Source organism: Bos grunniens, chromosome 11 (genome assembly GCF_055505025.1).
Source record: "Bos grunniens cultivar Pamir isolate PY7600 chromosome 11, Bosgru_T2T1.0, whole genome shotgun sequence".
NCBI lineage: Eukaryota > Metazoa > Chordata > Mammalia > Artiodactyla > Bovidae > Bos > Bos grunniens.
In genome coordinates, this window is record NC_141175.1 from 4,434,411 (window position 1) to 4,462,211 (window position 27,801).

A 27,801-nucleotide genomic window follows, 5' to 3' on the forward strand; every position below is an offset into this window, starting at 1 on the left:
CTGCTGCTGCATCGCTTCAGTCGTGTCCGACTCTGTGTGACCCCATAGATGGCAGCCCACCAGGCTCCACCATCCCTGGGATTCTCCAGGCAAGAACACTGGAGTGGGTTGCCATTGCCTTCTCCAGTGCATGAAAGTGAAAAGTGAAAGTGAAGTCACTCAGTCGTGTCCGACTCTTAGCAACCCCATGGACTGCAGCCTACCAGGTTCCTCCGTCCATGGGATTTTCCAGGCAAGAGTACTGGAGTGGGGTGCCATTGCCTTTCAGCATATTTTCAAAGCCCCTCTTGTCACTTAAGAAACTCAAAGGTCACACCCAGAAGGAAGAATCCAGAAAAAACACCCTCAGCTGTCATCCTGTGAAGCTACTATAATACACTTTGAAAACTAGTAATTAAAGGGAAAGGATTGAGCATGTTTTCCTGCTTTTTTCAGCAGGAATTATGTTTCAGGGCTTACAACCGGCTCCCATTGATGCAGGAAATGCTATGCTAAGTCACTTCAGTCGTGTCCGACCCTGTGCGATCCCATAGACGGCAGCCCACCAGGCTCCCCCATCCCTGGGATTCTCCAGGCAAGAACACTGGAGTGGGCTGCCATTTCCTTCTCCAATGCATGAAAGTGAAAAGTGAAAGTGAAACCACCAGTTAAAGAAGCATGTGGCTTATACTCAAGGAGGGTGGAGCAGAACAGGAAAGGAGCTTGGCCAAGCCTCCATGGAATGTGGGGCTCAGGGAGGCTGTCCCGGGGGGTTGCCCTCCTCAGCTGCAAGGTAGAGGGGGAGTGCCTGGTCACATGTTGACGGATCACTGTGCCTAACTACTCAGTGCAAGGGCTGGGCTGTCATCACTAGCCAGTGTCCATCTGGCCATCTCTAACGGAGGGACAACCAGGACATGGCAACGTGGGGACCACAGTGGCACTTAAACCTTTTGCCTGAAACATCCGAGTTCCATCCACCAGGCCTTCAGAACCAACATCCAGTTTATGAGAAATACTAGGAGAGGCAGCCAGACACATAGACAGCAGAACCTTCTGCAGGGCGGGAGGCCTGGCGCATCAGCCACTTGTGCTGTGCGACAAATCACCACCAACTTCGCAGCTTAAAGCAACACATCTGTTATCTTTCGCCATCCATTAGAAGGCTGGGCATGGCTTAGCTTGGTGTCCTGCTTAGGGTTCCATGTGCCTGAAACCAGCATCAGCAAGGCTGGCCTTCCACCTTGAGCCCTGGGGGAAGTCCACCTTCAGGCTCATCCAGTTGGTGGGATTGATTTCCTGGTGGTTGTAGGACTGAGTTTCCGTTTTCCTGTTGTCTGTTGGTGGCTCAGCTCCTAAAGTCTTCCTGCATCCCTTGGCCTCTCCATCTTTAAAGCTGGCAATTGTGGCTCAGATACTCCTAGGCCTCAAATCTTTTTTTCCACTTCTGGCCAGAGAAAACACCCTACTCTCAAAGGCCCACTGTGCTTAGAAAGGGCCCACCCTCCTGTTCATTACCTCAGCCGACTGATCAGTAACCTTACTTATAATGCAAAATTGCCATGGGTATGAGCTTCCAGGAGAAATATCAACAACCTCAGATACGCAGATGATACCACTCTAATGGCAGAAGGTGAAGAGGAACTAAAGAGCCTCTTAATGAGGGTGAAAAAGGAGAGTGAAAGGCTGGCTTAAAACTCAGCATTCAGAAAACTAAGGTCATGGCATCCAGTCCCATCACTTCATGGCAAACAGATGCGGAAAAAGTAAAAGCAGTGACAGATTTTATTTTTTTTGGGGGGGGGCTCCCAAATCACTATGGACGGTGGCTGCAGCCATGAAATTAAAAGACGCTTGCTCGTTGGAAGGAAAGCTATGACAAACCTAGACAGCATGTTAAAAAGCAGAGACATCACTTTCCTGACAAAGGCCTGTATAGTGAAAGCTATGGTTTTTCCAGAAGTCATGTATGGATGTGTGAGTTGGACCATACAGAAGGCTGAGGGCCAAAGAATTGATGCTTTCCAATTGTGGTGCTGGAGAAGACTCTTGAGAGTCCCTTGGACAGCAAGGAGATCAAACCAGTCAATCCTCAAGGAAATCAACCCTGAATATTCATTGGAAGGACTGATGGTGAAGCTCCAATACTCTGGCTACCTGATGCGAAGAGCTGACTCATTGGAAAAGATCCTGATGCTGGGAAAGACTGAAGGAAAAGGAGAGAAGGGGGTGGCAGAGGATGAGAAGGTTGGATGGCATCACCAACTCAATGGACATGAATTTGAGCAAACTCTGGGAGATAGTGAAGGACAGGGAGGCCTGGTGTGCTGCAGTCCATGGTGTCACAAAGAGTCAGTGAGCGACTGGACTACAGCATGAGCTTCCTAGGGCTGTGTGGCGCAGTCTGGATGGTGTGAACAGCAGAAATTCATTCTCTCCCAGTTCTGGAGGCTGAGATCAAGGTGTTAAGCAGGGCCTGCTTCTGAGGCCATGAGGCAGGATCTTTCCACGTCTGTCTCCAAATTTCCCTTTTTAAAAAGGACATCAGTTGGACCTTCTCTGGTGGTCCAGTGGCTAAGACGCTGAACTCCCAATGCAGGGGCCCTGGGTTCAATCCCTGGTCGGGGAACTAGGCCTTACGTGCTGCAACTAAATACCCCACATGCTACCAGAAGACAGAAGATCCTGTGTGCCACAACCCAGACCCAGCGCAGCCAAATAAACAAAAGTAAACACTAAAATAGACACTGATCAGGTTGGATTAGGGCCCACCCTAATGACCTGCTCATCAATTATCTGTAAAGATCCTACTTCCAAATAAGGAGACATCTCACCATCCTCATGGGCTTGGGGATTAGGGTGGGGGACCTAGGCGGGCATACCTGGTAGGAGCCATCCTGGATTAAAAGGAGTTAGCGAACCCTAATAACCAGATGCAACACAATATTCCTGGATGGAGCAAACCAGCTGTGAAGGTCAGGTTGGGGCCACCAGGGCAGTGTCCTCCCCAAGCCAGGTATGTGCTGCCCTTCCCTGGACTCTGCCATGGCTGCAGACCCAGAGCTGGGAGACTTCTCCCCTGTTCACAAGCCCGCTGATCACCTCACAGGCACCACTTGGAGGTCCCTGGCTTCTCAGGGAAGATGCTTCCTCTCCTGCTGCCCTCTCCAGCCCAAACATGAGTCTCAGAAGTTAAAGTGAAGTGTTCGTCATTCAGTCCTATCTGACTCTTTGTGACCTCATGGACTGTAGCCTACTAGGTCCTCTATCCATGGGACTCTCCAGGCAAGAATACTGGAGTGGGTGGCCATTCCCTTCTCCAGAGGATCTTCCCAACCCAGGGATCGAACCTGCATCTCCTGCATTGCAGGCAGATTCTTTACTGTCTGAGCCACCAGAGAAGCCCTGGTCTCGGGAGATGCCCCATAAATGCCACATGAGATCTGTGCTTCCCAAGGGAGTCTCCCTTCCTAACAGTGGCCTGGGGACTGGCCTGGCCACTGGGCTGGGGTAGGGGGTGGGAGAGGCTTCCCCAGACTGCTCAGCAGGTGGTACTTTTCTGTCCTAGAGAAAAACGAGGTGACTTCTCCTCGACATTCACAGTCCCCCAAATGCCTGAGATTTCCTGGTGTGTGTATCTTGGGGCAGCTGGAACAAGGGACCACGATTGAGGGACTTAACACAGAAATTTGTTCTCAGTCCTGGAGCCCAGAGGTCCAAAGTCAGCATCACTGGGCTGAAATCAGTGTCACAGGGCCATGCTCCCTCCAGAGGCTCCACGGGAGGGCGCTTCCTGCCTCCTCTAACTCCTGGAGGCCCCTGGAGGTCTGGCTTGTGGCCGTCACCTGTCTCTGCTCTGTTCTCACATAGCTTCTCCTGTGTGTGTGTGTGTGTCTCTTCTTAAAAGGACACCAGTCAGTGGATGTAGGGCCCACCCTAAATCTGAAATCATCCCATCTCAAGATCTTTACCTTAATTACAGCCGCAAAGATGCTATTTCCAAATAGGGTCACATTCCCAGGTGCCAGTGGACAGGAACTTGGGGGACACCATTCAAAGCACTGCAGGCCCCCTCCTGAGATTCTGCCTCTCAGCTGGAGACCTTGAGCTGGGCTTCTTCCTGCAGGATCTTCCTCCACTCACCAGGGGCCTGCACCTCGTGGGTGTCGGGGAGGCGAGAGAGGCAGGCTTTCCCTCCAGGGATCCTGGGATGCCCCAGGGCTTAAGGAATTTGAGATCGAGGCACACCTTAACCCCTGGAGAGGGTACCGGCCATCTATTTCATAGTGTCCACTTTGTTCCCCAAGCCTGTTGTGGATGGAATGTGTATGTGTCCCCCCCACAAACTCACACTGAAGCCCCAACCCCCAAAGAGATGGCATTCAGAGGTGATGAGAGTTATTAATAGATGAGGTCCTGAAGGTGGGGCCCGAGATGGGGTTAGTGCCCTCATGAGAGAACTTGTTCACTGTCTCTCATGAGGACAGGCAGGACGGTATCTGCACAACAGGAAGAGGCCCCATCAGGAACGCCCTCCCCACCTCCCCAGGTTGGCATCTGATCTCAGACTTCCAGCTGCAGAACTGTGAGCAGTAACTGTCCGCTGGTGAGGTGCCCGGGTAGGGGTGTCTGTCACTCAGCTGGAGCTGCCTGAGCCGCAGCCTGGGCACTCCCACCTCCCTTTGTTACTCGGAGTGCACGGCAGTGGCACGTGGTGGGCAGCATATCAGGAGTCTGATAAACTGCAGTTTGAGACCGAAACCGATCATGGTTTCCAAGACCCTGGGCGATGCTGGCTGTCCTCTCACTGGGCATCTGTGTCCTGCTTTGCACTAATTGGCAGGAATTTAGTTTTGAGCCGTGCACACACGTGCCCAGGATGCAGGCTTAGAGGCAAAGAGATGCTCTGGGATGTGCACGGCCAGAGGGTGGGATGTGGACAAGGCTCCTGGGGACACCTGATTTGCCATCTCAAGATTCTCCCCCAGGATCCCTGGGGCGTGGGCAAGGGGAGGCTGGGCCCCACCTCATCACAGAACTGTTGACACCTTCACTGATGTTCTCTTAATCCCTGATCACCAAGAGCGGGACTGTCTTAAAAGTGGAGACCCAGGTCCAGGAGCCCTGCTGAACGCCCTCAGTGCCCACGGCTGGGTGAGATGACCACACTGCTGCTCACATGTGTGTGCATTCCCCGTCACCCTCCCTTGTTCCTTTCTCCTCCATCTCGTCCTACCTATCCTGCCCACTCCTGGCCTCCCAAGTCTGGGGGTGACCCAAGCTCCCCACCCCCACCTACAGGGAGGGAGTTAGGGTAGCAGGGGAGTGTGACCTGTCCTGGGAGCCCCGGCTGCCCCCGTCCACCTCCCAGGACCCTGCTCCCTGGCACAGACCCCAGGTGGCAATGGGGCACAGAGTCAGACCTGGCCCTAGTTCCCCGGTGGAGTCGGGGGGATACAAGCAAACGAGCCCCAGACCTGGAAAATGCCAGAAAAATCAGGATACTGCCTTGGGACACAGCACACAGACTCAGTCAGGACCCGGCACCACCCGGGCCTGTCCTGGATCTAATCACAGAGGAAACGTGAGTCCCAGAGAGACAGGGACATCGGGGAGCAGCCTGGTGGTGTCCAGGGTCAGCTCCTAGCTCCATGCGCCCAGCACCCTGGCCACTGTTTGTTCATGGTTGAAGGACCCTTGGCCTCGGGTGGGAAAGGCCTGAGTGGGCACAGGCATTTCAGGCCTGGGCGTGGGGGGAAGTTGGGAGTGTTGGGGGCCCGCTGGAGAGGCTGCTGTGAGGGCGGCAGCTGTCCAGGGAGCTGGAGTGGCGCCCCAGGGGTGACCGACTTACGCAGGGAGCAGGTCAGGCCTTGGGCCTGAACACCCAGGGCTGCTCTAGCCTGGGGAGGGGCTGTGGTGGGGAGGTGGGGGTTTTGGCTTTAGATCTACACTCTGGGGTGCTGGACATGTCTCCGCTAGCACCCGCCAGTCCTGTTCCGCATGGAGCTGAAGGTGGCAGGGGACCCCCAACCTGCCTGGCCCTACCAGCCTGGGTCACAGCCATTTCCCAGGCCAGCCGTGTCCTCCGAGGCCTTCGGGTCTGCGATGGATACAGGGCCGTGGCCAGGGCAGGGCAAGGCCAGGGCGGGGCCGGGATCCCACCTTACTCCGTCCTGATCACACCTGAGTGCAAGGAAGGCTCAGGGAGTTTAACCCCAGGAGCCTGAGCTCAGCCCCGAGCAGGGAGAACCCTGGGCCCCTGGGTGGCTGGGTCTGCTCCAGTGCCAGCCTGCTTCAGCCTGGCCAGCATGGGGGTGGTCACCCTGCATGGTGACAGCACCCTCCTGGTGCAAGGCTCAGGCCCAGAGGGACTGTGGGCCCCAGGCCCTGGTCCTCACCTCGGGTCAGGCCCAGCAGTGACTCCCTCCTCCCCTTCCTCTCTGTGACCCCTCCAGTCGTCCACCCCAGGGGCCAGAGGCTGCACAGGCAGGTCACGGGATGCTCAGAGGTCAACATCGTCCCTCATGGCCCCCACCTCCTCCCTGAACAGTCCCTGCCCCCGAGCAGTGAGACCCCTACAAGTGCTTGCCCTCTCGGGTCCTCAGGGTCCTGGGCCCTGCAGGAGCCAGCAGAGAATGGTGTCCCTCCCCTCTGAATTCTTTACTCAGATGGTAAAGAATCCACCTGCAACTCAGATGGTAAAGAATCCACCTGCAACTCAGGAGACCTGGGTTGAGAAGATCCCCTGGAGAACAGAATGGCAGCCCACTCCAATTTTCTTGCCTGGAGAATCCCCATGGACAGAGGAGCCTGACAGGCTACAGTCCATGGGGTCACAAAGAGTTGGATATAACTCAGCGACTAAGCACAGCACCCCCTCAATCCTGCTGCTCCCAGGCCACTCCCACCCCCACCCTCTCCAGGGAGCCACTGGGGTGGGGGTCACACCTCCTCTCTGGAGCTGGGTGCTCTCTTGGAACACCAAGTTGAATTAGTTCCAGGCGCTGGGCTAGGGGCTGGCCTGTGCCCAGCTGTGACTCGCTGGGCCTCGCAACCCTGGCCTCCTGGGCAGAGTCCACCACCTGCTGTCCTAAACACAGGGCCTGTCCCTGAATCCCTGCACTGCCCTAGGCACCTACCCCCGGGGAATGCACCACCCAGAAAGGCTCTGGTTCTGACACAAGCCTGCTTGGAAGGGTCTTAGGGGTCTTCCAGGCTCAAGGACCCCAGGGACCCCAGGCGGACCTCGTGGATCTGGGGCGAGGGGAGAGCCGGGGGCAGGTGGACCTTGGCTTCACCAGATCCCCTGTCAAAGCCCAGCCCTTGCATCTCTCCTGAGGAACCTGGGGTCCGGTGGGGTCCTGTCCAGGCCCTCAAGGCAGGGGCTACCCCAGGGTCCCCAGAGCACCCCTGAAGGACAGGTGACGGTGCCCCAACCCCTCCCAAAGCTGCCCGTGCAGAAACTAGCTGTGTGACTTTGGGGAGCCCGCGGCCGGCCCAGCCCAGACTCCCGGCTAACTGTCCTGGAGGGTCTCAGAGAGCCAAGGAGGGGCTGGGGGACCCTGGAGAAGCAGAGCACCCGGCAGAGCTCCCTCCCAAAGAAAGCGGGGCGGTGGGGGCGGGGCTGGCTGTTCCTGTCTGCAGGCTGGGGCTGAGTTGGAGCAGGGAAACAGGCGGGATGGTGGAGGGACGATGGGGAGGTGGGAGTGGAGGACGGGACACATGTGGTGGTGATCAGGACACGGGGTGGGGGGCAGACCCAGGTAGAGCTGAATGGTGCAGGCGAAGGTGCCCCTCCTGCACTTCGGCACCCAAGGCTGCTTCTAAAGTTCCCCCACCCCTACCCCGGTCATGCCCGGCTCGCAGCAGTCTACAGCCCCGCCGGAGACTGCTGTTTTAGCAACTGCAGGTGAGGGCTCGGAGGGCAGGCTGCTCCTTGAGACCCCCGTCCCCACCTTGACTCCCCTGCACGGGGTTTCCCAGGCAGGCAGCTAGTGGTAAAGAACCCACCTGCCAATGCACGAGACATTAAGAGGTGTGGGTTCAATTCCTGGGTTAGGAAGATGCCCTAGAGAAGGAAATGGCAACCCACTTCAGTATTCTTGCTGGAGAATCCCATGGACAGAGGAGCCTGGGCTACAGTCCATGGGGTTGCAGAGAGTCAGACACGACTGAAGCAACTTAGCACACGGAGGCCTGGCAGGACCTTCCTCTACTGGAGGGGCCTGGCTTTGCCCCTCAGCACCCCGCCCCCGGAACCCAGGCTGCGGGTCCACTTCTGCTCAGCTGAGGGGGAGGGGCGGAGGGGGCGCCCCTCTCGCAGAGACCCCAACTCTGAGCCCCGCCTTCCCCTCCCTGCAGCCAGCCTGGGGGCCACAGCTGCCAGTGGTGGCCCCTGCAGGATGGGGCGGGGGTCGGTCCGCAGGTCTCCCCCAGGCTCCCCGCAGGGCGGGCCAGTCTCTTGCATGCTTCGGCTTGTGTGAAACAACAGAGTGTTGCTCAACCTCACAGGGGCGGTCAGGCTGTTGTCGGAGGAGCTTAGGGAAACACGGGGCCAGCCCTTCCAGGCAGTGCTCTGACCCCTTGAGGCCCGGTCTCCTCACCTCCTTGCAGGAGGCCGGCACCCACCCAGGGGGAGGTGCACACCCCCGCCCGTCCCCCACTAGATGTCTGGGAGCAAGGGGGGCGTGGACCCTGACAGAGCCTCCCATGGTGGTGAGGGGTCCCCGTAGGCCAGGCCGGGTCCCAGCTGGACAGGCAGCTGGCGACGGCACGCAGGCCAGGAGCCCACCCGGCCGCCCCAGCTCAGCTGCGGTTCTGCCCACCCCAGCCCTTTGTGGATTCTGCCGCTTGCTGGAGATGAGCCTGCGGTGTGACAGCCCTGTTTGGCCCCTGCCCCCTACAGGGCATGTCCCTGAGCTGGGGGAGGGCGCTGGTACCTTGCGTCCATGTTACAGACCAGGAGGGGGCAGGACGCTGCCAGTGGCCCAAGCCCCGCCTGAAAAGCGCTTTTCCAATCTCTGCACTGCTGCCCTTTCCAGGCCAGGCTGTCGTCAGCCCTCTGAGGAGGAGGGACAGGGGCAGGGGCAGGCGGGCTGGGAAGGCGCGCCACCTGGCCAGGCCTACAGGCCCTGAGCTGCGCAGGAGGCCCTCAGACCCCTGAGTCCGGCCTTCAGGACCAGGCGCCCCAGGTGCTCAGGAGGGGACCCGGAGCTGCCCCTTGGCTCCTGGGATGAAGGCGCAGTGAGCTGTCCCAGGACAGGGCAGGGAGCCCCAAGCTCCAGGCCTTGGAGGGTCCAGGTGCCCTTCTGCCCAGAGCCCTGCTCCCCAGGAGTCCTGAGATCTGGCTTAGAGGCCATGAGGAAGGTCCCCTGGGAACCTGGCTGCCCCCGGAAGGCGTGCCAGTCCTGGCTCTGCTCACCTCCTTGGTTGCCCCTCCCCACCAGGAGAGGCGGGGGGTCGCGGGGGTGCAGCTCCTTCGCCCACATGGGCTGAGCCCCTCCTCCCCGCCAAGGCCGCAGCGTGTGAGGCTCTGGTGACTCACGGCTGTGGCTTTATTCCCCTGGAGAACAGGAAGCCCACAGCCCTGCCCGCCCACTCACAGCCTGCCAGGAGTCGGGCAGCAGCGCCCCCGCTCAGCCCGCAGAGGCTGCCCTGGGCCAAGTGAGTGGGGCCTGGAGAGGAGCCAGGCAGCAGGGACCCAGGGGCATGCCGGGGGGCAGGGAGCCCTGCACTGAGCCCTGCTGCACCCTGCCCTGCGCCCCCGCCTGTGGTGCAGGGAGGGCACAGCTCACCTCCCCAGACCCACGACGCGTACCCCCCCCCCACCTCCCTGGCAGTGCTGACTCACCTGCAGCCTTCACCCTCCTCCTGCAGCCCCAGGAGCCTGTCCTAGGCCCACCCCGTGCCCTGGGGGGCTGTTCCTGGGGCACATGGATGCCTGCCTGAGCCCCCCAGCACCTGATGAGTGCACCTGGCCCAGCTGGAGAGACAGGCTGGCCTTCTTGGCCTCCAGCCTCTCGGACCCAGTGCCTGCTCCCTTCTCCCCCACCCAGGACACACCTTACCACCTCTCCACACACCTGCAGGGGCCCCCGCAGGTCAGGTCCTCCACTCTGGGACCAGTGATGGGGGTGGGGGCCACAGGCACCGAGCAGGAGAGGGAGCTGAGGGAGGGAGGGATCTCCACACACGTGGTCTTCAAGATGGGGGGCTCAGGTGATCTCAAGACCCTCAGGAACCCCAAGCTGGTTTCCGGCACTGCCTGCCCCCATGAGACCTGTGAGCACAAGGGGTTCATGAGAGGCAAGACCCGTAGCTGCCTTTGGGCAAAGGTTTGAGAGAGAGAAACTCCTCCGGGGCCAGGAGAGGGGGGGCTCCCTGAGCTGTCTGCTCGGAGGACTGGCCCCTTCCAGTTCCCCCACTGACTCACGCCCCTGCCCCTCAAGGCTGGTACTCGGTGAGGACAGCACCATGCCTCAACCCCCTCCAGCCCCCATGGGGAACAGGAGCAGAATCACCTTGTGCAAACCAGCAGCCCCTGCCCCTCCTGTGGGCCCCCTGGCTGTTGCAAGGGCCAGCCAACTGCACCCAGGCCCTGTGCTCCTCTGTGGGGTGGGCAAGGGGCCCTTCCCCCAACAGCCTGGCAGAGGCCATGCTCCCCCTCTTTCTCGGTGACACCCCCAGGGCCAGCCAGTCCTGCAGACACCAGTGCAAGGTCTCCATGCCCACCCGGGGACCACAGGGGTCTTTCCCATGCAGGGTTCACACACATACACACGACGTGTGTATATATGTGCACACACAGCGGGTCTCCAAACACCATGTGCACACAAGCAGGAGGTCCCTGGGCCCAGCGCACAGGAGGACTTCACCCTGAGAACAAGGCCAAGGAGGATGGAGACTGGGGTTTTGCCAGGAGTCAGGGGGTGGGACTGCCCATGGGGACCAGGTTCCCCCCTGGGGTGATGGAATGCTCTGGAAGTACATACTGGTGATGATATAAAGTTACCAAACTTCACTCTATATTTTAGGTTTTGTGTATTTTATCACGATTAAAAAACCCCCCAAGTTGTAGGGTCCAGAACACAGTGGGGGTCTCAGTGCCAGCCTCCCAGGTCCCAGGGGACAGGGATAGTTTCCTCCAGGCAGACACAAGCCACCCTCGGCTGAAGGCGAGGACCTGCCATCCACTCCTGAAATCCGAGGGATGCGTCACTGCAATTACGTCAACTGCAGTCACTGGCATTTCTGGAGCATTCGGAGGCCCCAGGCCCACTCAGGAGATGGATGTCGTTTCCTGCCCGACATGGAAAGAACCTCCGGGGCTGCTGTTTTAGAGAAATAACAGTCCCAGTGGAGCAGGCAGGGACGGGCTGGTGCTGACTCAGGAAGGTGCTGAGCTTGCATTCAGCTTAGGGAAGCCCCCAGCCCTGCCCTCCTCCACCTCTGCCCACACAGGGAGCTAAGTGAACTCTTCACCTGGGCATGTGATCCACCTGGGGTGGATTTACCTATCACTTCTGCACTCAGTCTGACAAGACAAAACTACATGGCCTTAAGAAGCCCCTCTGCTGGGCTCACATCCACTGGTCTAAGTGGGTGAAGTCCTTGGGTTCCAGCTCTCCTCCCGATTCTACCCAGGGAATGCAAGCGAATGCCATCTGAGGTCTGGAAGGATGTTCTGTTGCCAGCAGGCAGAGCAGATTTCAAACTCATTTTCCACATGCCTCATGCATAGTCCTTACGTCCTGGCCTCATTCACAAGCCTGATTTCTCTCCCAGCTGCAGTTTCAGCAATGGATTATTCTGAAAGCCCCATCTTTGTCCTGACAATTTTCAACCTCATGGACTTTGTGTGCTAACTCGAATCACTGCACCGTGAGGGGGACACTGCAGATTCACGACCCCGGTTCAGGGCTGGGTGGGGAAGAAGACCCGCAGATACCAGGCCACTGCCCCCAACACACTACAAGGGAAGCGGTTCCGTCCGAAGTCCCTCAGGCTCCAGTGTGAGTCCCTGCAGGCATAGAAGCACCTCCCTTGAGGCTGACAGAGCTAAAGTGCTGGGTGTTTACTGAGACAGCTATTTGAGGAAAAGGCAGAGAAAAGCAACATTTCTCCCAGCTTCCTGCCAGCCCCCTCAGCACATGAATTATTTCCAAGGGCTTAGTTTGCTGGTCCTTTGCCGAAAGACTCAAGTTTATTTTGCTTTTTGCTACCTCCCCCCTACCCCGCCCCAGGATAATCTGAGGCTAGGGTATGTTGTCAACCTTGGTAAGTGACCACGGCATGAGCTTGAAGGACATATATCCCCCGATTAATAATAAATGACCAGAGCCAGCGTCTGGAGGACGCCAGTCCTCAGCCAGCCCGCGGGGCTCCAAGACGGAGCGCTTCCGGCCCTGGCTTGTGCCCAAAGTCAGCAGAGCTGCGAGAGAGGCTGGGGGCCTGTGGGCAGACCCCGGGAGGGAAGCCTGAGAATCGGTCTCTGGGGCGACTGCCCAGCACAGAGCATCCCGTCCCACCTTCCAGGACCCTCCCAGGAAGATGCTTCCCACCTCCCCCACCCACCCAACCCAAACTTCTCCGGTCCCGGAAGCCCGGGAAAGTTGAAGGGCGCGGGTCGCGGGCGCACCAGCGGCCTTCAGCACCGCGGACAGCTCCGCGCGCCGACCCCACCCCCCGCCCTCCCTACCTGTCGTCGTTCTGGAAGGACTGGTCGCCCAGCAGCAGGTCCCGGAAGCGGTACCGCGGAGGCAAGGGCAGCACCTCCGAGTCCAGGTCGCTCATCTTGAGGCCGGCGGTGTCCAGGCGCGCGCCGTCCCCGCGGCCGCCGTCCTCGGCGCCGGGCTGCCTGCGGGCACACGCCAGCGCCCCCTCAGCCCGCGCCCGCGCCCGCCCGCGCCCAGCGCCCCCGGCCCTCCTGGCCCGCACGGCCCCGCCTCCCTCGGCCCGCCCTGCCCTCGCAGCGCCCCCCATCCCCACGAGCCTGGCCGTGCAGCACAGCCCGGGCCACGGCACCTCTGCCCCTGCAGGGCTGTGAAGCCCACTGCAAAGCACCTTCAGGGTGTGGGGGAGGTTCACCACCGCCCACATCAGAGGCGGGCACTTACCCCACCCCTGGACTTCCACCAGGGCCACGGAAGCCCTCCCGGCAACCCCCACATAGACTGCCTACTCAGCCTTCCTCAGGATCCAGAACACTCATCTCCCCGTCAAAGACCCCCACTTCCAGACCCTCAGGCTGCTGGGCTCGGGCCAGGGGTGGTGGGGTGCGTATGACAAGGAGGCTTAAGAAGAGGCCCTTGTCTGCGGTCTCCATGGGGCCAAGAGGCTCAGGTGGGATCAGAACCTGGGAGGGGGTGGCAGTGGGGACGGCAGGATCCCTCTGGGCCCCCAACTGCCCTTTGCCCAGTATCGCCAGGACTCTGGGGCCAGAAGCCCCTGTCCCTACCTGGTAGGACAGAGCAGAGGAATGGGATCAGACCAGGTAAACTGCGAGGGCCCTTGGTGGTCTGCAGTCTTCTGGGGCCCATTTGTCTCCTGGGGCACCTGCCCCTTCCCGCCCCCACCCCACATCCAGGTGAATTTTGGCTGTGGTCGCCCTCAAGCACCAAAGCTCCCAGTTCCTAACCTCCTGGGGCGACAACCTCAGCAGGACCTCTCTGCCCGCCACGCAGAGGCTTGCTCGCCAGCCCCCACGCCCCATCATCACCCAGTGGGTGCTGCACACAGCAAGGCAGCTGCATAGCATTAACTGAATGCCCTGGGGAACCTTACGTCCACGGCGCAGGCGGGCAGGGGAGGCGCGGCCACCACTGCAGGTGGGAGGCTAGGGCAGACCCCTAGCTCCCGCCAGGTGAGCCCAGCCCCAGGCCACCCCTTGGTGGTGCCCTCAGCCCGCGGTGGGGAGGTGGAATTCTCTCCCTGCAGCCTCCACCCTCTGGGCTGAGCCCTCACCCAGCTCTTCTAAGAGTCAAGACCCCCGGAGGGGGGGCAGTATATCAGCTGGGACCCTTTGGTGGTGGACCCGTGATTGGGCCTCTTGGGACCTTCAGAGGCACTTCCGCAACGGCAGACCAGCTGGAGGGCACGGGGTGGTGGGTTCTCTGCCCTGTGAGGCCCGTCCCTGCCAAGGGGCAGGAGTTGGAGGGAGGAGTCTGGCTCTGCCCCTGGGCAGGTGCAGTGCTCCACTGACCATACTCATTCCCAAACTGAAAACTCATGGACAAGCTGTGTGAGAGGCTGGGAGGCCAGGCCACTCACCTGGAGCACGAGGTCCACGTTGTGGGGGGGGGTTGGCGGCAGGCACTCTGGTCCCCTCCTCTCCCTCCTCAAGGCAGGAAGGGCAGGCACATTCCCTGGGAACCCCACTGAGCCCCTCGCCCACGCGTCCCGACCCCTGGACAAGCAGCAGGCAGGCGTCAGCCCCTCATCCCACGGCTTCAGGAGCTGCTCAAGGGCCATCCCGGACCCAGGCTGCGAGTGGCCTTGTGGACCCAGCATGCCTGTGTGCTGTTCTCCAGGTCACAGGGTCAACCCCGAGGATCTGGCAGTGTTTGTAAAACAACATTTTCCTAATCGCATCAGCGTGGCTGCATGTTTTTCCTTAGTCACAAGCTGGTGGGGCCGTGGGGAGGCGCAGGCAGGCAGGGGAGCCATGTGGCAGGAGGTTGGGCTTGTGTTTTCTTGCTTTTGCCCCCTTCTTGCCGACCGCCTCTTTCAATGGCAGAACCCCAGAGCTCCCCGGGCATGGCTGCCTTTGACCCCTTCTCCTCCGGGGGTGACCGGGAATGCGGCCCCTCCTCCCTCGTGGTGTGGCCGGAACACCGGAGCCTGGAGGGAGCACACAGCGGGGAGCAGACGCCCCATAGGCCTCGCAGTGTCCTGCCTCATTGCCCCAGCAGAGCCGAAAGCCCACACGAGCCTGAGTGATTGTTGTGCTGGCCGAGGGCCAGGCCCCAGGGCTCCTGGAACGGTGCCCCTGGTAGGAGGGACATGGCCGGGCAGCTGCTCCCCGTGTCCAGGGGCCTGCTCAAGGCCTGTCTCTAAGCCTGAAGGCTTGTGTCACTGAGAGCTTCCAGGCAAGTGGGACTTGGGGGTCCTGTCCCCGCCCATGCCTGCCCCCACCACAGCTGGGATGGTCCAGGTGGGGCGAGGGCGGGCCACCTGTGCCTCCTCGTCGTCCCTTTCCTCTCCTCCTCACAGAGTGACTGAGGGGCGGAGGACCTGGGGAGGAAGTCCAGGATCCCCAAACCACGCCCGGTGTCTTTTCTGTCTGATGGCTACACAGAACGCAAGGCTTCCATGGCATAAAGAAGGCATCCATTTCCCTGGCCCTCAACTGCCCTCAGGACAAGATGAGGAACTTCATCGCAGGACTCACTGACCCCCATCCCCCGGAGCCAGGGCAGAGCACCCCCCTCCCAGACAAGGCCTTGGGGGACTCTCAAGTCCCCTCGACATGAACCTGCCAGGCCCAGGAAGCTGCCCAGGGTCCTGATGACTGAGCAGGGCTCAGTCCTGCCCCTTTAGTCCATGGTGGGTGGCCCCAGGGAAGTCACCTGACCCCTCTAAGCCTCAGTTTCCTCTTTCGTAAATGAATATTCTGAAGCCTTCTACCGTTATGAGGCGATGGCTGAGATGGAATGAGACAGCAAGTTTGAGGTGGTCAGTGTGTGTAATCCATGTCAGTTTTTAATTTGGGGCTGGTGAGCCAGTTGTTTGGCCAAATTCCTGTGGACAAAGGCCCTGACCCCAAGCGTCAGGTTCCTAGGACGGCCAGCTCCCCATCCCCATCTCCCCAGTTCAGCAGGAGGCCCCTTTGGGGGCCTTTTGGGATGCTGACCAGGGAGGCCAAGGCGATAGGAAGCTCACTCCCAGCATATACAGAGCAGGAAGTCACCTCCCAGTTTGGGGCACATGAGCTCGGGCACCCTGACCCTTTGGCCCCAGGGGACAGACAGCCTGGGCCACAGCACTGCACGCTGCGGAAGAGGCCCAGGAGGTGGGGGTGGGGAGGCCAGGTGCACCTGAGGCAGAGCCCTGCTGTTTCCCACCAGGGCTTTCCAGGGGATAGTGGTGGTAAAGAACCCGCCCACCAACGCAGGAGATACAGGAGACGCAGGTTTGATCCCCGGGCTGGGAAGATCCCCTGTCGGAGGGCATGGCAACCCACTCCAGTATTCTTGCCTGGAGAATCCCATGCACAGAGGAGCCTGGAGGGCTACAGTCCACGGGGTCACAAAGAGTCAGACACAACTTAAGCAGCTTGGCACACACACACTGCCCACAGGTGGCCAAGGCGCATCCCTCTGAGGGGCAGGACTTCCACTTCTTTCCCCTCCCAAATCCCCCTCCCCCACCCCGGCTGGTCAAGGAGTTAAGCACGACTGAGGAGGGTAAAGTGGTCAAAAACCTCCTTCTCCCACCAAAGGCACCAGGCCCTGGTGGTTGCCTAAGTTTGCCACCTCAGCCAAACCATGCCAAAGTACAGAAAGAAACAGAAGTGATTTTGTTCATTTCCCTAAGCGGACCCAATCCCATCACCAAAGTCAGGTGCAGACAACACAAGGTATTGATACAAACGAGGAGACCTCCCTGAAGGCTCTAAGTGCAAAAATCCTAAGTAAACTGTTAGTAAGTGGAATCCAGGAGTGCATTACGACACCATACCGCCAGCATCCAGGAGGATTTACCCAAGTGTGATGTACTTCACAACGCCAAGGAATTAAAGGGGAAAATCGATATGATTTTGTGAGCAATTACAGAAAAAGGATCTGTTAAGACCCCAAATCTGTTAGTAAAGTTAGATATAGAGGGAAACGTTCTTAATTTGATCAGCAAAACCAACAGTGGAATCCTGGGGGCATTCCCACTCCAGGGGGACACAAGACTGTCCGCTGCAACAGGCCCAACGGGCCTCCTGGGTGCCCACCCAGGAGGGAGACGAAGGGAGGTGTGAGAGGAGGAAGACGGGGGCTCTTTCTCTCGTCAGCAGCAGCATCCCCATTTGCTTCAAAACCCCAAGAGTCAACTGAAACCGATCAGAACAAATGAGAGCTTCTAACGAGGCCGCCAAACCAGAGAGCGCCGAAGGTACGCAGCGAGGGCAGGAGCAACGAGGCGGCCGCAGCATCACGAGAGGGAGCTCCTGCCCCATTCTCCCTGGGCCTACAGGGTCGCTCGGAGAGGCCGCCCACCGCTCCCCGGCACCGGCTAACGGTGGGAGGAGGTCGCGCTCCCAGCCCTCGACGGTCCCTTACCCAGATGAGGGCGCAAAGTCAATCAGCACACAGCCATTTCGAGTCTGACAAACCGTTTCCAAGATTTACACTGAAGAATAAATACACAAGACCGGCCAGGACGGGTGTGAGAGCAAAACAGAGAAGGGGCGGGCCTTGCCAGCTGTCAGGGCTAATTTATAGCCTCAGCAGAGGGACCGGCTGGAGCTTGGCACGACAGAAGACACAGAGGAGGGGAATTCAGGACGAGAGGAAGGCGATCTCGGGAGGGAAGCGGCCACTTTGGGCTGGGGTTGGAACGAGGGCCACTCATGGGATGCTCACGGCGTCCTGGGTGGTGGGGTTGGCGTCCCCTCATTTTGCTGATGGGGAAACAGAGACACAGAGAAGTGAAGGAACTCAGCTATCCAGGCAGGCCCAGCCCCGGAGCCCAGAGACCCTCAGGGGCGATGCCATCTGGCCAGCCATCAGCTATAAGAAAAAATCCACTTTTCAGCCCCAAACCGAGGAGACCAGAAGAGAACACAGCAGGGATGTCTGCGGTGGAGAAGGCCTATCGTTTAGCAGAACAGATGTATACATGCTATGTGGGAACAAGACACTTCCGTTCAAAGAAACAACAATGGCAGGGAAGAGCAGCAACAGAAATCAGGTCAGTGCCCGGATGCCCGGAAGACGCCCAGGAAAGACAGACGGGCAAGAGGAGGCCAAGGACAGAGAGGTGGCCACTCAGGAGACGCCACAGAAGTCCAGCTCTACACGCGTGAAGGGCTTCCTGCCTTCCTGGTCATTAGGAGACTGCCGGGAGCAGGAGCTCCGCCCCTGGCAAAGGTCATGAGGAAGGCGGCTCGGCACACGCAAAGGCGGGATCGAGCCTCAGGAGTCCCCCTAGATATTCTCGAGCATCTACCCCCAAAACCAGAGTCTGCCTACTTTCTGCTTTGTGCTCTCACCTACACCTCTGACTTTACGGCTGGGGTGGGGGGGCTGTCTCCCACTACGTCTCTCCAAAAAAAGAGTTAACTTACAGCTCCAGTTAATAAAGTTCCTGGGCCTGACAGTGTTTCAACCTACAAACTCCTTTGGAAATCCTCTAGCCTGCCTGAATAGGTTTTTCCGGCCACATGTGATTGTTCAGAGCCTCCCAACTGTGAGAGGCAGGAGGTGTTCTAAACTGTCTACACACAGATTCCTTTGAGTAGTTAAAAGATTGATTGGAAATCGTATTGGTGAAGGGATTTTCACTTGTTGGGCCAATGTTTGCTGCCAGGTCGCCATATCCCTTACCTGCTGTGTCCCTGGCAGTGTGTGTAACCGTGGACCCTTGAGTTAATTCTTTTCTTGATTGAGCCCACCTCACCTTTGCCCTACAGGAATGCAGCTTTGTCCAATGCTTTTTTGGAGGCTGGCGCCTGACTTTAGAGTAATCACCTTTAGAGAAAAATAAGTTTCTTAAAATGTTAACAGGCCTCCGGGCCAGAAGATGATGCAAATCACCTAAACTTTTGCATAGGATAAGTTTGCAGGAAGAAAGCCTGGCTTACTGCATGACTCTACCCCTTCCCCCATTATCCTCTATGCATAACTTAAGGTATAAAAACTACTTTGGAAAATAAAGTGCGGGCCTGGTTCACCGAAACTTGGTCTCCCCATGTCGTTCTTTCTCTCACCTTCTGGCTGAATTATTCAGCCTCTTTTCTCCACTGAATTTCCTCACTGAGCTATCCTTATTTCAGCCTCTTTTCTCCACTGAATTTCTTCACTGAGCTATCCTTATTTAACCACTCTTTATATCCTTAATTAACGTTTAATTAAGCAATTGTTTCCTGATCTTCGCCGACGCCGTCCCCGCTTCAAATTCCCTGGATCCACCGGGGCTGGACCCCAGCAGGAGACAGACCAGCGAGTACCGTAACAGGGCCAGGGGGACTCCAACTCCAAGCCTCCGCCCTGGACCCTTCATCTACCCCAGGGACACTGGGCCCCCACCCCGCCTCAGGATGACACCTTGGACGGCCCGGACGTTCGCGACAGAAGACATATCGCCCTGTGAACACAGTCTGCTCCAAGAGAACCCCAGGGAGACAGGCTCGCTCTGCAGGCCTGGCTCACACCACGTGTGTAGGCTGTCCCCACCGCATGGGGACAGTTCCAGGGAGCTGGGGCGGGGCGGGGATTCAGGCCTGCGCCTCATCCTTGGTGCTGCACCAGGAGACATACTGAGCGGGACTCAAGTTTATTGGACCTGAGAAAAGCTAGAGACCACCTGCCTCCCTCACACGTCACTGGGTTGGAGCCGCAGCCCCCGGGTGGGTCTCTGGGGAGGAGGGGCATATGACCTCCTGGGACAATGTCCCTCCCACCCAGGCTCCTGTAGGCAGGAGTCCAGACGGCTTGGAATGCTCAGGTCGACCCACAGTGTGACTGACGGATGCCCCACTGGCTCAAGGATGTGGTCCTTCTTCTAAGATGCATCCTTCAACCCTGGAGAGCCACGACCGACAGGGATGGCGGATGTGTGCGTGTGCAGAGGTGTGCATGGACCGGTGTGTGCACGCAGATGTGCAGATGAACACACAATGTGCATGTGCACACACACACGTGTGTGTGTACCCCACGTTCACACTGCCCAGCACCCAGGAGAGTCCTCAGACCCTGCAGCACCACCAGGGAGGTGGAGGGCAGTCAAGCACTGGGCTCGGTGCCCAGGGAAGCAGAAAGCCGCCGCCACTCTCTGCTGACCACGACAGAAAAGCTAAGTGCTTCCTCTGTCCTGTAATTAAAAAGCCAGAGCTGCTCAAGCTGCCCAGCAGCTGGTGGTGGTTGTGGGGGGAGGGGGGGCAGTCTCCGGGAAATATCCACCCTCTCACTAGGGGAGGGGGCTTCGAGTCAACGCTGAGGATGGCCAATCACCACCCACTCTGAGGGATATCAGAATCCAAAGTTGAAAGCTCAAAACGCATCGTTGAGCTGAGTTCAAGCTCTGGATCCACCAAAGAGACTCCTCCTAGTAGCTTCTCCCGTGCGCCAAGCAAGCCCAGGGGACATGAGGAGGGGCCTGGCATCCCTGTAGACACGGGGCCTCGGGCATGTCCATCACCTCCCCGCTCCCTGGCGTTCCCCAAGCCTCGGGCCCACCCTCAGGACACGGGGAAGCAGAAGCCATGGGGACTGCAGCGCCCACCCCACCCGGGCCGCCCACCTGGACTGGGGCCTGCCTCTGTGGAGGGCCCCTGCTGCAAGTCCCCTGAGTGGTCGCAGCGTGCCCAGGCCCCTCGGGGCCAGGCAGTGAGTGCACATCCAGATCACAGGCCCAGCACTCGCCACCTGGCTGCCTGTCCCCTGGCTGGATGTAGGGTGGCTGCTGGTGGGGGCGGATGTTGGGGGGACCACAGACAGGCCTGGGCTGAGTGGGTGGGGTCCACCTGCAGGTGGAAAGCTGCCCTGCCTTCCCCATTCCCACGGCTGCAGAAGGCACCGCTGTGTTCCTGCTGAGCCCTAGGCCCCACGGCTGGCATGGCCTGCAGGGGTGCCTGGGCCTCGTCTGGGGGCTGGGGCCCAGATAGGGACACCCTGCCCACACAGGACATCTCATAACACAGGGCCCTCTCCTTAGAGCCCCGAGTCCCTTTGAATCTGATCCCTGCTGGCTTCCTTGCCCCTCTCCTCCAACCTGCCAACATGTTGGGGCTCCCCCTCCCCACACCCTAGGGGCTCCTGTGTCTGCCAGACGGGGTTAAATTCTGCGTTCACCCGGCAGCCGGGGCCTCTTCCTCTGGTTTGAGACTCTGAGCTTTTCCCAAGATCAGACACCTGCCAAAAGGCGTCCAGCAGCGGCCTCTGGCCCGGAATCCGGGTCTCTGTGAAGGCGGCTGAAGGCCCAGGCGGGGCCTGTCTTGGGGTGGAGGCAGGAGAGGGGTTTCTGGTCACGTCATTGTCAACATGCGGGCAGCATCCAGGCCCGCGAGGCTGGCACCGCAGGGTGGCTTCCGGGCCTCATTGGCCCATGAAGGACAAGCTGACCACAGCCAGAGAGACTGCAGGAGGAACCTAGGAACACACCCCTCCGTGGGAAGTCCAAAGCACAGGGCAGACCTCCTGGGACAGGCCTTCCCAGAAACCGCAGTCCGGAGCGGGCCTTCTATCTCAAGTTTGAACTTGCTGGCAGCTGGTACGGGCCAGACGTGCCCATCCCCCGGCTCCGCAGGAGGAAGAGGTTTTGGCAAACGTGGCTGGCCCACCCGAGCACACAGCCTGGGAGAGTCCCCACAACTCCTTTAAAAACACCCATGTCATCAGGCGCTGCTCCTGGGCCACACTGCCTGCAGGCTCCACCCAGAGACTCCACACACCCGGGAACAGCCGGCAAAGCCCCACGGCCGCGGAGATGGAACAAGAAACCTCAGGGGAGAGGTCACAGTTCAGTCACGAGACCCTCTGAGAAGAGGGGAAGTTGTGCTAACAAGGCTGGACTCCCGCCGCGCAGGGTAACTCAGGGTTAGTCAGACTCTCAGACGGGCCTCCCTGGTAGCTCAGTCGGTAAAGAATCCGCCTGCAATGCAGGAGACCCTGGTTCGATTCCTGGGTCGGGAAGATACCCTGGAGAAGGGAAAGGCTACCCACTCCAGTATTTTGGCCTGGACACTTCCATGGAGTGTATAGTCCATGGACTCACAAAGAGTCGGACACGACTGAGTGACTTTCACTTTCAGACAGGCCGGGACACCCACGTGGACAGTGGTCAGAGCCAGGCGTGAGGACACGGTGACACCCGCAGCCGCACCTGGACACAAGCAGAGTCCTGTGCAGGTACCACCCCCCCATCCCCGTCTCACTCACCTCTGCCCACCCGAGCTGTGGCCTAAGGCAGACCCCCGAGTTCCCTCCAGCCCCTACACCAGGAAGCCGGCTCTGGCTGGACAGGGCTGCGTTGGACCTCAGGCCTTTTCCCACAGAATCTCGGCCACTTCTGGCTGCCCTGCAGGCACGCCTCCCTAATATGGACCTCCAGCCAGACATGGACCCTGGCGGGATGCCAGCCCTGGATCCGTGCCCTCTGCATCAGGGCCCAGAGGGTCCCACATTGGCCCTGGGGGGAGTTCAGTCAGGAAACCCTCCAAGGAGAGGGGAAGTTGTGCTAACAAGGCTTGACCCCTGCCGTGCCAGGGTAACTCAGGGTTAGTCAGACTCTCAGACAGGCTGGGACACCCACACGGACGGTGGGCAGAGCCGGGCATTAAGGACACAGGTGACAGAGACCGGCACCTGGACACAAGCAGCGCCCTAAGGCTGCTGGCAAGAGGCGGGCACCAGCCAGCTCTGGGGCATCTGGGGGTGTCCTAGCCACTCCCTCTCCCACCTGCAGGGCAGAGATGTCAGGACCTGGGGATGGAGCAGGGCTGGAAGGACAGTGCCCAGGGACCGCGGGGGACAGCCGAGGCAGGGGACCCCTGGGCACAGAGGGGAGGCCCCGGGGTTCAGACAGGGAACCAGGCACCAGGGCCAAGACGCCTGCGGCCTGGAGTCCTCCTGGGACCCCCCATACCAGGCCTCACAGCCTGGGGGCAGCCCGGGGACCAGGCAGGGCCGGGGGTCAGATGGGGGTGGAATGCCCCCCACTCCCCACCTGCACCCTCCCCCACCTCCTCTCTCAGAGCTGAAGCCTGTCTCCCTGAGCTGCTGGCCTTGGCCACAGGCCCCACTGAAGCCCAGCCAGGTTTCCCCCTCACCCGGCCTGACCTTCCCTGCAGGGGTCCCCACCTGGCCTGCCTGACGTGCCCTCGGCCCTGGCAGCCACCCCAGATGCCTGCAGCACAACTGGGAATCCTGCAGGGACAGAGGCCAGCTCCGGCCAGGGGAAGGGCACTGTCCAGGGGGAGATGGAGGCATCCGGGGGACTAAGCCCACCCAGCCTAGACCTCAGGACACAGAGCCCCCGCCTCGTCTGGAGCAGGCCGTCCAGGACAGCGGGAGGAGTGGGACATTGGTCACCAGGAAGATGGGTGACACCCTTCCAAGCAGGGAGATGGGCAGAGGGGAAGTCAGACCGTGATGGTGCAAGACCCTCTCGGGGTCACCTACTCTGAGCTTGATGGATGTTACCTGGTTGACCCTCAGAGCGACCCAGGGGAGGTCCAGACTGTGCCTACTTCATGGGGTTAATTTTGCTTCCCAAGGACTTCACCGGGCGGCCTGCTTTCAGAGCACTGGCCTCAGGCTGTGCCCCCAGGACCCCACAGGTGCCAGGCTGGTGTTGTCCCTGCCGAGGGACCACCCTGACCCTGGACATGTGGCCAGAAGCCTCCGCTCCCGACACGGCCCTCCCTTCAAGACCATCCGCTCCATTCCTTACTTGACAAGTGGGGAAACTGAGTCCCACAGAAAATGGCCACAGGGCTTGGCCTTGAACCAGGTGTCCACCCCTTCTCTGGCCTTAGAACGGCGGACCGAGTGGGGGCCAGAGGCCAGAGTGTTGCTGAGCTAGGGAGGCTCGTGCTGGGCAGTGGCTGTGGCTGACCTGGAGTCTGGCTCCTGGCCGAGGGTGAGGAGTACCTGTGAGTGCCGACCCTCTGGGGGCTGGTGGGGTCGGGGGAGGGTCCCAGGAAAGGGCCCTGGGGCAAAGCCCCTTGGGATGGTCACTGCTTTGCCCTTCCGGGGCCCCCGCCAGCGCTGTGCCCTTGGTGCTGGTCAGCAGGGGCCACGTGGCACCGTGGATGTACAGGGAAGGTCACCTCCCGGCCACCTGGAAGGCCCTGCTAGTCAGCCCTCTCCTCACACGTGGACAGAGAAGTGACTGGCCGGCGAGCACCACGGGACCAGACCCCACCCCTACCCTTCGTCTGACAGCCTGCCTGCACCCCACACCCCACGCCCCACACCCCACACCCCACGCCCCACGCCCCACACGGGGCTCTTCCTAGGAGGAGCTGCCCCTGGGAAGCGGGGAAACCCCACTCCCCCCCAGAGCCTTGCTGGCCTGGGCCAGGCCGTCCCACAGGCTCCTTCCCCAGGCCAGACCAGAGAGGGGGCTGGGAGGCCGGCACAGTGCCCGGTCCCTCTGGCACAGAGGGCATCCCAGCTTCCTGCCTGCAGCGTCTGCGCCTCCCGGTGCCTGGGAGATGTATGTAAGCCTGGCCACGCTGTGGCCACCCTCCATCAACGGTGCAGACAGACAGAGAGTCTGGGCACCTGCTGGTGATCTGAGTGTAAGTGCCCAGCGTGCTGCCACCCGGCCTTGAGGGGCAGCCCTCTCCCCCACGCTCCCCAGGCTCCGTAGGGACGTAAGCTCACCGTGGTGGTGGAGGTTGGGGGGAAGAATGGGGGTAGAGGGGCAGGCGGCTAGGGAAGTGGGGATTCTGAGGATGAGGGGTCCTGGGAGGGTGGCATGAACTCCATCTGGGGTCCCTCCGCATGGGCGGTGGGGGGGCCCGGCAGACCGTACCTGGGGGCGCACTGGCCGTCGTCGAACACGAAGGTCCGGTTGGTGTGGCCCCCGCCTTGCACCCCCCTGTAGACATCTCCTGGACCCCTGTGCACCCCGTCGTGAAGCGGCATTGGGCTGGCGGCGGCTGCGACTGGGAGGCAAGGGACACACCGGGAGCGACAGGAGACTTCTTCCCCTCCACCCCTCTCCCAGCGCTGTGCCCTGAAACACTTCTCTGATTTCGGTGGGGGTGGGGAAAAAAAAAAATCCTGTTCCAGGGATGGTTTCGGCGCCGGTGCGGGCGCGCCCCCTGCTGGCCATGCCGGGAACCGCGCGAGGGACGGGGCTGTGGTCCCTCCGCGTCCCATCTGCCGAACAGCCTAATCCTGAGACCCTGAGCCCCTGAGATCCGGGGCACAGGCTCTTCAAATGCTAAAAAACCCCCAAAATCCCAAAGACCACCCCCCCGGGGGCAGGGTTCCACGGTGGGAGGCGCTCCCAGGGGGCTGGGGGCCTCTGCGCGCTTCACGGGTGAGGGTGCCTGCGCAGCTGACCCTGCCCGCCTCTGGGGCGGGAGGGGCGGCCGGTCAGCATCTGACCCGCCCCCATCTCTCCTGCGCCCCCCTCCTCGCCCTCCCCCAGCCCTCCACGGCACCGGTCACTCCTGCAGACACCAGCCCACAGACCCCGTGTGTCCATCCGCATCAGCCTCACCCCTGGGAGGCCCCTGGGCCTGGAGAGGGAGGGGAGGTCAGAGCGCTGGAGGCGGGAGTGAGCGACCCGCCCCCCCCCCCCAGGCCTACGCAGTGAGCCCCAGCCCCACCCCGAGCATCTTGCAAACAGGCAGAGAGGCTGGGCTGCACCCTGCTGCAGCTCCACCACCCAAGGGAAGATGCTCAGGAAGCAGAGGGATTGACTGGTGACACCCACCACAGGCTAACACGGACATCCTGGCTCAGGGTCCCTCCCCGCACCCCATGCAGAGTCCTACAGGTAGAGCCCCCAGGTCTGTCCTCACCCTCAGTGAATGAACCAGGAGCATGGAGAGAAGCAAAGGCAGAAAAACAGACACAGGGGCAAGAGAGCAGCCTCTGAAAAGAGGGCGAGGGGCTGGGGCGCCAGATGGGGCAGGGGCCACTGAGCCAGCACCACCCAGGCAGCTCTTCTCAAGGCCCTGGGCACCAACCCACCCCCCTGAGGAGGTCAGGGTAGGGGCTGCCAGGGCAGGGCTGGACCCGCTGATTGGGAGGGCGCATGGCAGGTACTTTGCGGTCCTGACGCCTGCATTGCTCCTGAGGTCCCATCTCTGTTTACTCCCAGGAGATGGCAAGCTCAACATCATGGTTTTCCTGGAGGGGGCACTCCGTGAAGGCATGGATCGCCCCAAAGTCCTCCGGAGGGCAGCGTGCACCCCCAACCGGCTCACCAGCAGTCTTGCACCCTGGGGGCTTTCCCTGCTCCCTCCTGAGCGGTCCCACCCACCCCTGCCCCACCCCCGCCCCACCCCCAGCAGGACTCCTGCCAGTGTGTGTCCATCTTACAGACCCCTTGGAGGTGCCCTGCTGGTTGGTCAACGAGATGACTAGCCGGCTCTGTCAGTGATGGGAAACAGACAAGCCTGGTAACATTCCTGACATCATCAAGGAAAACAAAACACAGCTTCCCTCTGCCATGGAGAAGCCAAGCCCCATAACACCGGCCTGTCCATCCATCCCCAGCCGGGAGCAGGGAGCCCACCTGCCCCCGGCCCCCCTGGCCCAGGGACCCCTGCACACTCTCAGCCAATGTTCTCCGTGGGGTCTATTCCAGCACCGCCCTCCCTTGGGCACCAGGAACACTCCCAGGGCACGGAGCCTGGCTTCTCCTTACACCTCTGATAAACCCCGGACCCTAGGTGCTAGCAGAACTGACCGTCCCCAGCCTTTCTTGGGTTCAGCCCAGAAGCCGGGCTGTGGGCTGGGCGTAACCGGGTCTCCCTGCTCCCAGACTTGACATCAGATCCACACACCTTCTTAGCATCGCCGTCGACTGTGACTTGGGTCCCCTGCTCAGCGCCCGCTTCATCCCAGGCCCTGGCCTCCTCCCTCTTCTCCTGCATGGCCTGACACCGCAGGCCCTGGGTCATGGCCCCCACCCGTCCTCCAGCGTCTGACCTGTGGCCTGGCCTGCGCTGACCGGCCCCTCCTCCGTGCTGCCTTCAGGCTGTGGAGCTGAGCAGGGCTGGAGAGTCAGGCCCAAGCCATCAGCTCTCAGGACCTCCAGGGCCACATTTCAGCCATCTCCGGGCGTCCCCACGGTCCACAGTCCACCTGAGGACGCCCTCCTGTAGCCCCCAGCCCCTCCTCAGTTGCAGACAGGTTTCTCGCTTTCCTGGGACAGAGGCTCTGCTCTGGCCCCTGGCTCTGTCCCAGGACGACCACCTGGGGTGGACTCCACTCACCACAGGGACACCTGCCCCAGCTCCCTTCTGCTTCCCCTCCTGGGAGATGAGGTCTCCCCGACCGTGGCCTCCCCCAGGAAGGGCCCCGCACGTCCCCAGCAGCCCCCTTCAGCATGAGCTCTGACATCCTCCCGACTGAAATAAGGACTTAGTACCCTCTTCTCCTGCTAGAAGTCTGCCTCCTTGAAAGAGGCGGCGTCTCCACTTTCCCCTCCCTCCCTCCCTTCTTCCGTCATCCCTCCACCGGACTTAGTGGGCCGCACGCCCAGCACTGGGCCAGCCCCCAGAGATCCAGCAAGGAGCACAGGCCTGGAGACCCAGCCACTCACACTTGAGCGTCAGGAGTGGGCAAAGGGAGGTTTGCCCGCACCAACCTGCTGGAGACAGCGGCTCCGTGCAGCGAGGCCTGAGCCAAGGGCCCTGTCAGGGCAGGAAAATCAGAGGGCAGGTAGAGGGCAGGCGGGTGGGCCACGGCCTAGGGGGAAGGGGCAGGAAGGCCAGCCAGCCTTCCAGTAAGCCAGAAGCTAGGGAGGGCAGAGAGAGGGTGGATGGGATCAGAGGCAGGCCTGGGAGGTGTGGGGATGCCCCTGGCTCCTAGGTCAGTGGTGGCACTGGCTTAGGCAGAACCCCCCTGGACAAGGATGAGATTTGGGGTAGGGGCACCTGCAGGCCCTCAGAGGCGGGTGAAGGCTCTCTGCCCATCCTTAACCAGC

The 27,801-nt window shown here is 60.6% G+C and overlaps 1 protein-coding gene across 5 annotated transcripts in view; it reads right to left on the reverse strand.

The window, feature by feature from the left end:
• KCNT1 (potassium sodium-activated channel subfamily T member 1) overlaps positions 1-24,909 on the reverse strand; it is a 79,403-nt gene extending 54,494 nt beyond the window's left edge. For 3 of the 5 annotated variants that reach the window (XM_086323444.1, XM_086323441.1, XM_086323437.1), the window contains exons 1-2: positions 24,667-24,909; positions 12,677-12,835 (exon numbers count right to left, since the gene is read on the reverse strand). In XM_086323444.1, the coding sequence (XP_086179570.1) occupies positions 12,677-12,835; positions 24,667-24,779 (272 nt within the window). In that variant the 5' untranslated portion in view covers positions 24,780-24,909. Of the gene's footprint in view, positions 1-12,676; positions 12,902-24,666 lie in introns of those variants that run through there. The other 2 variants (XM_086323434.1, XM_086323440.1) reach the window with 2 other exon arrangements.
• Positions 24,910-27,801: the final 2,892 nt, after the last annotated feature.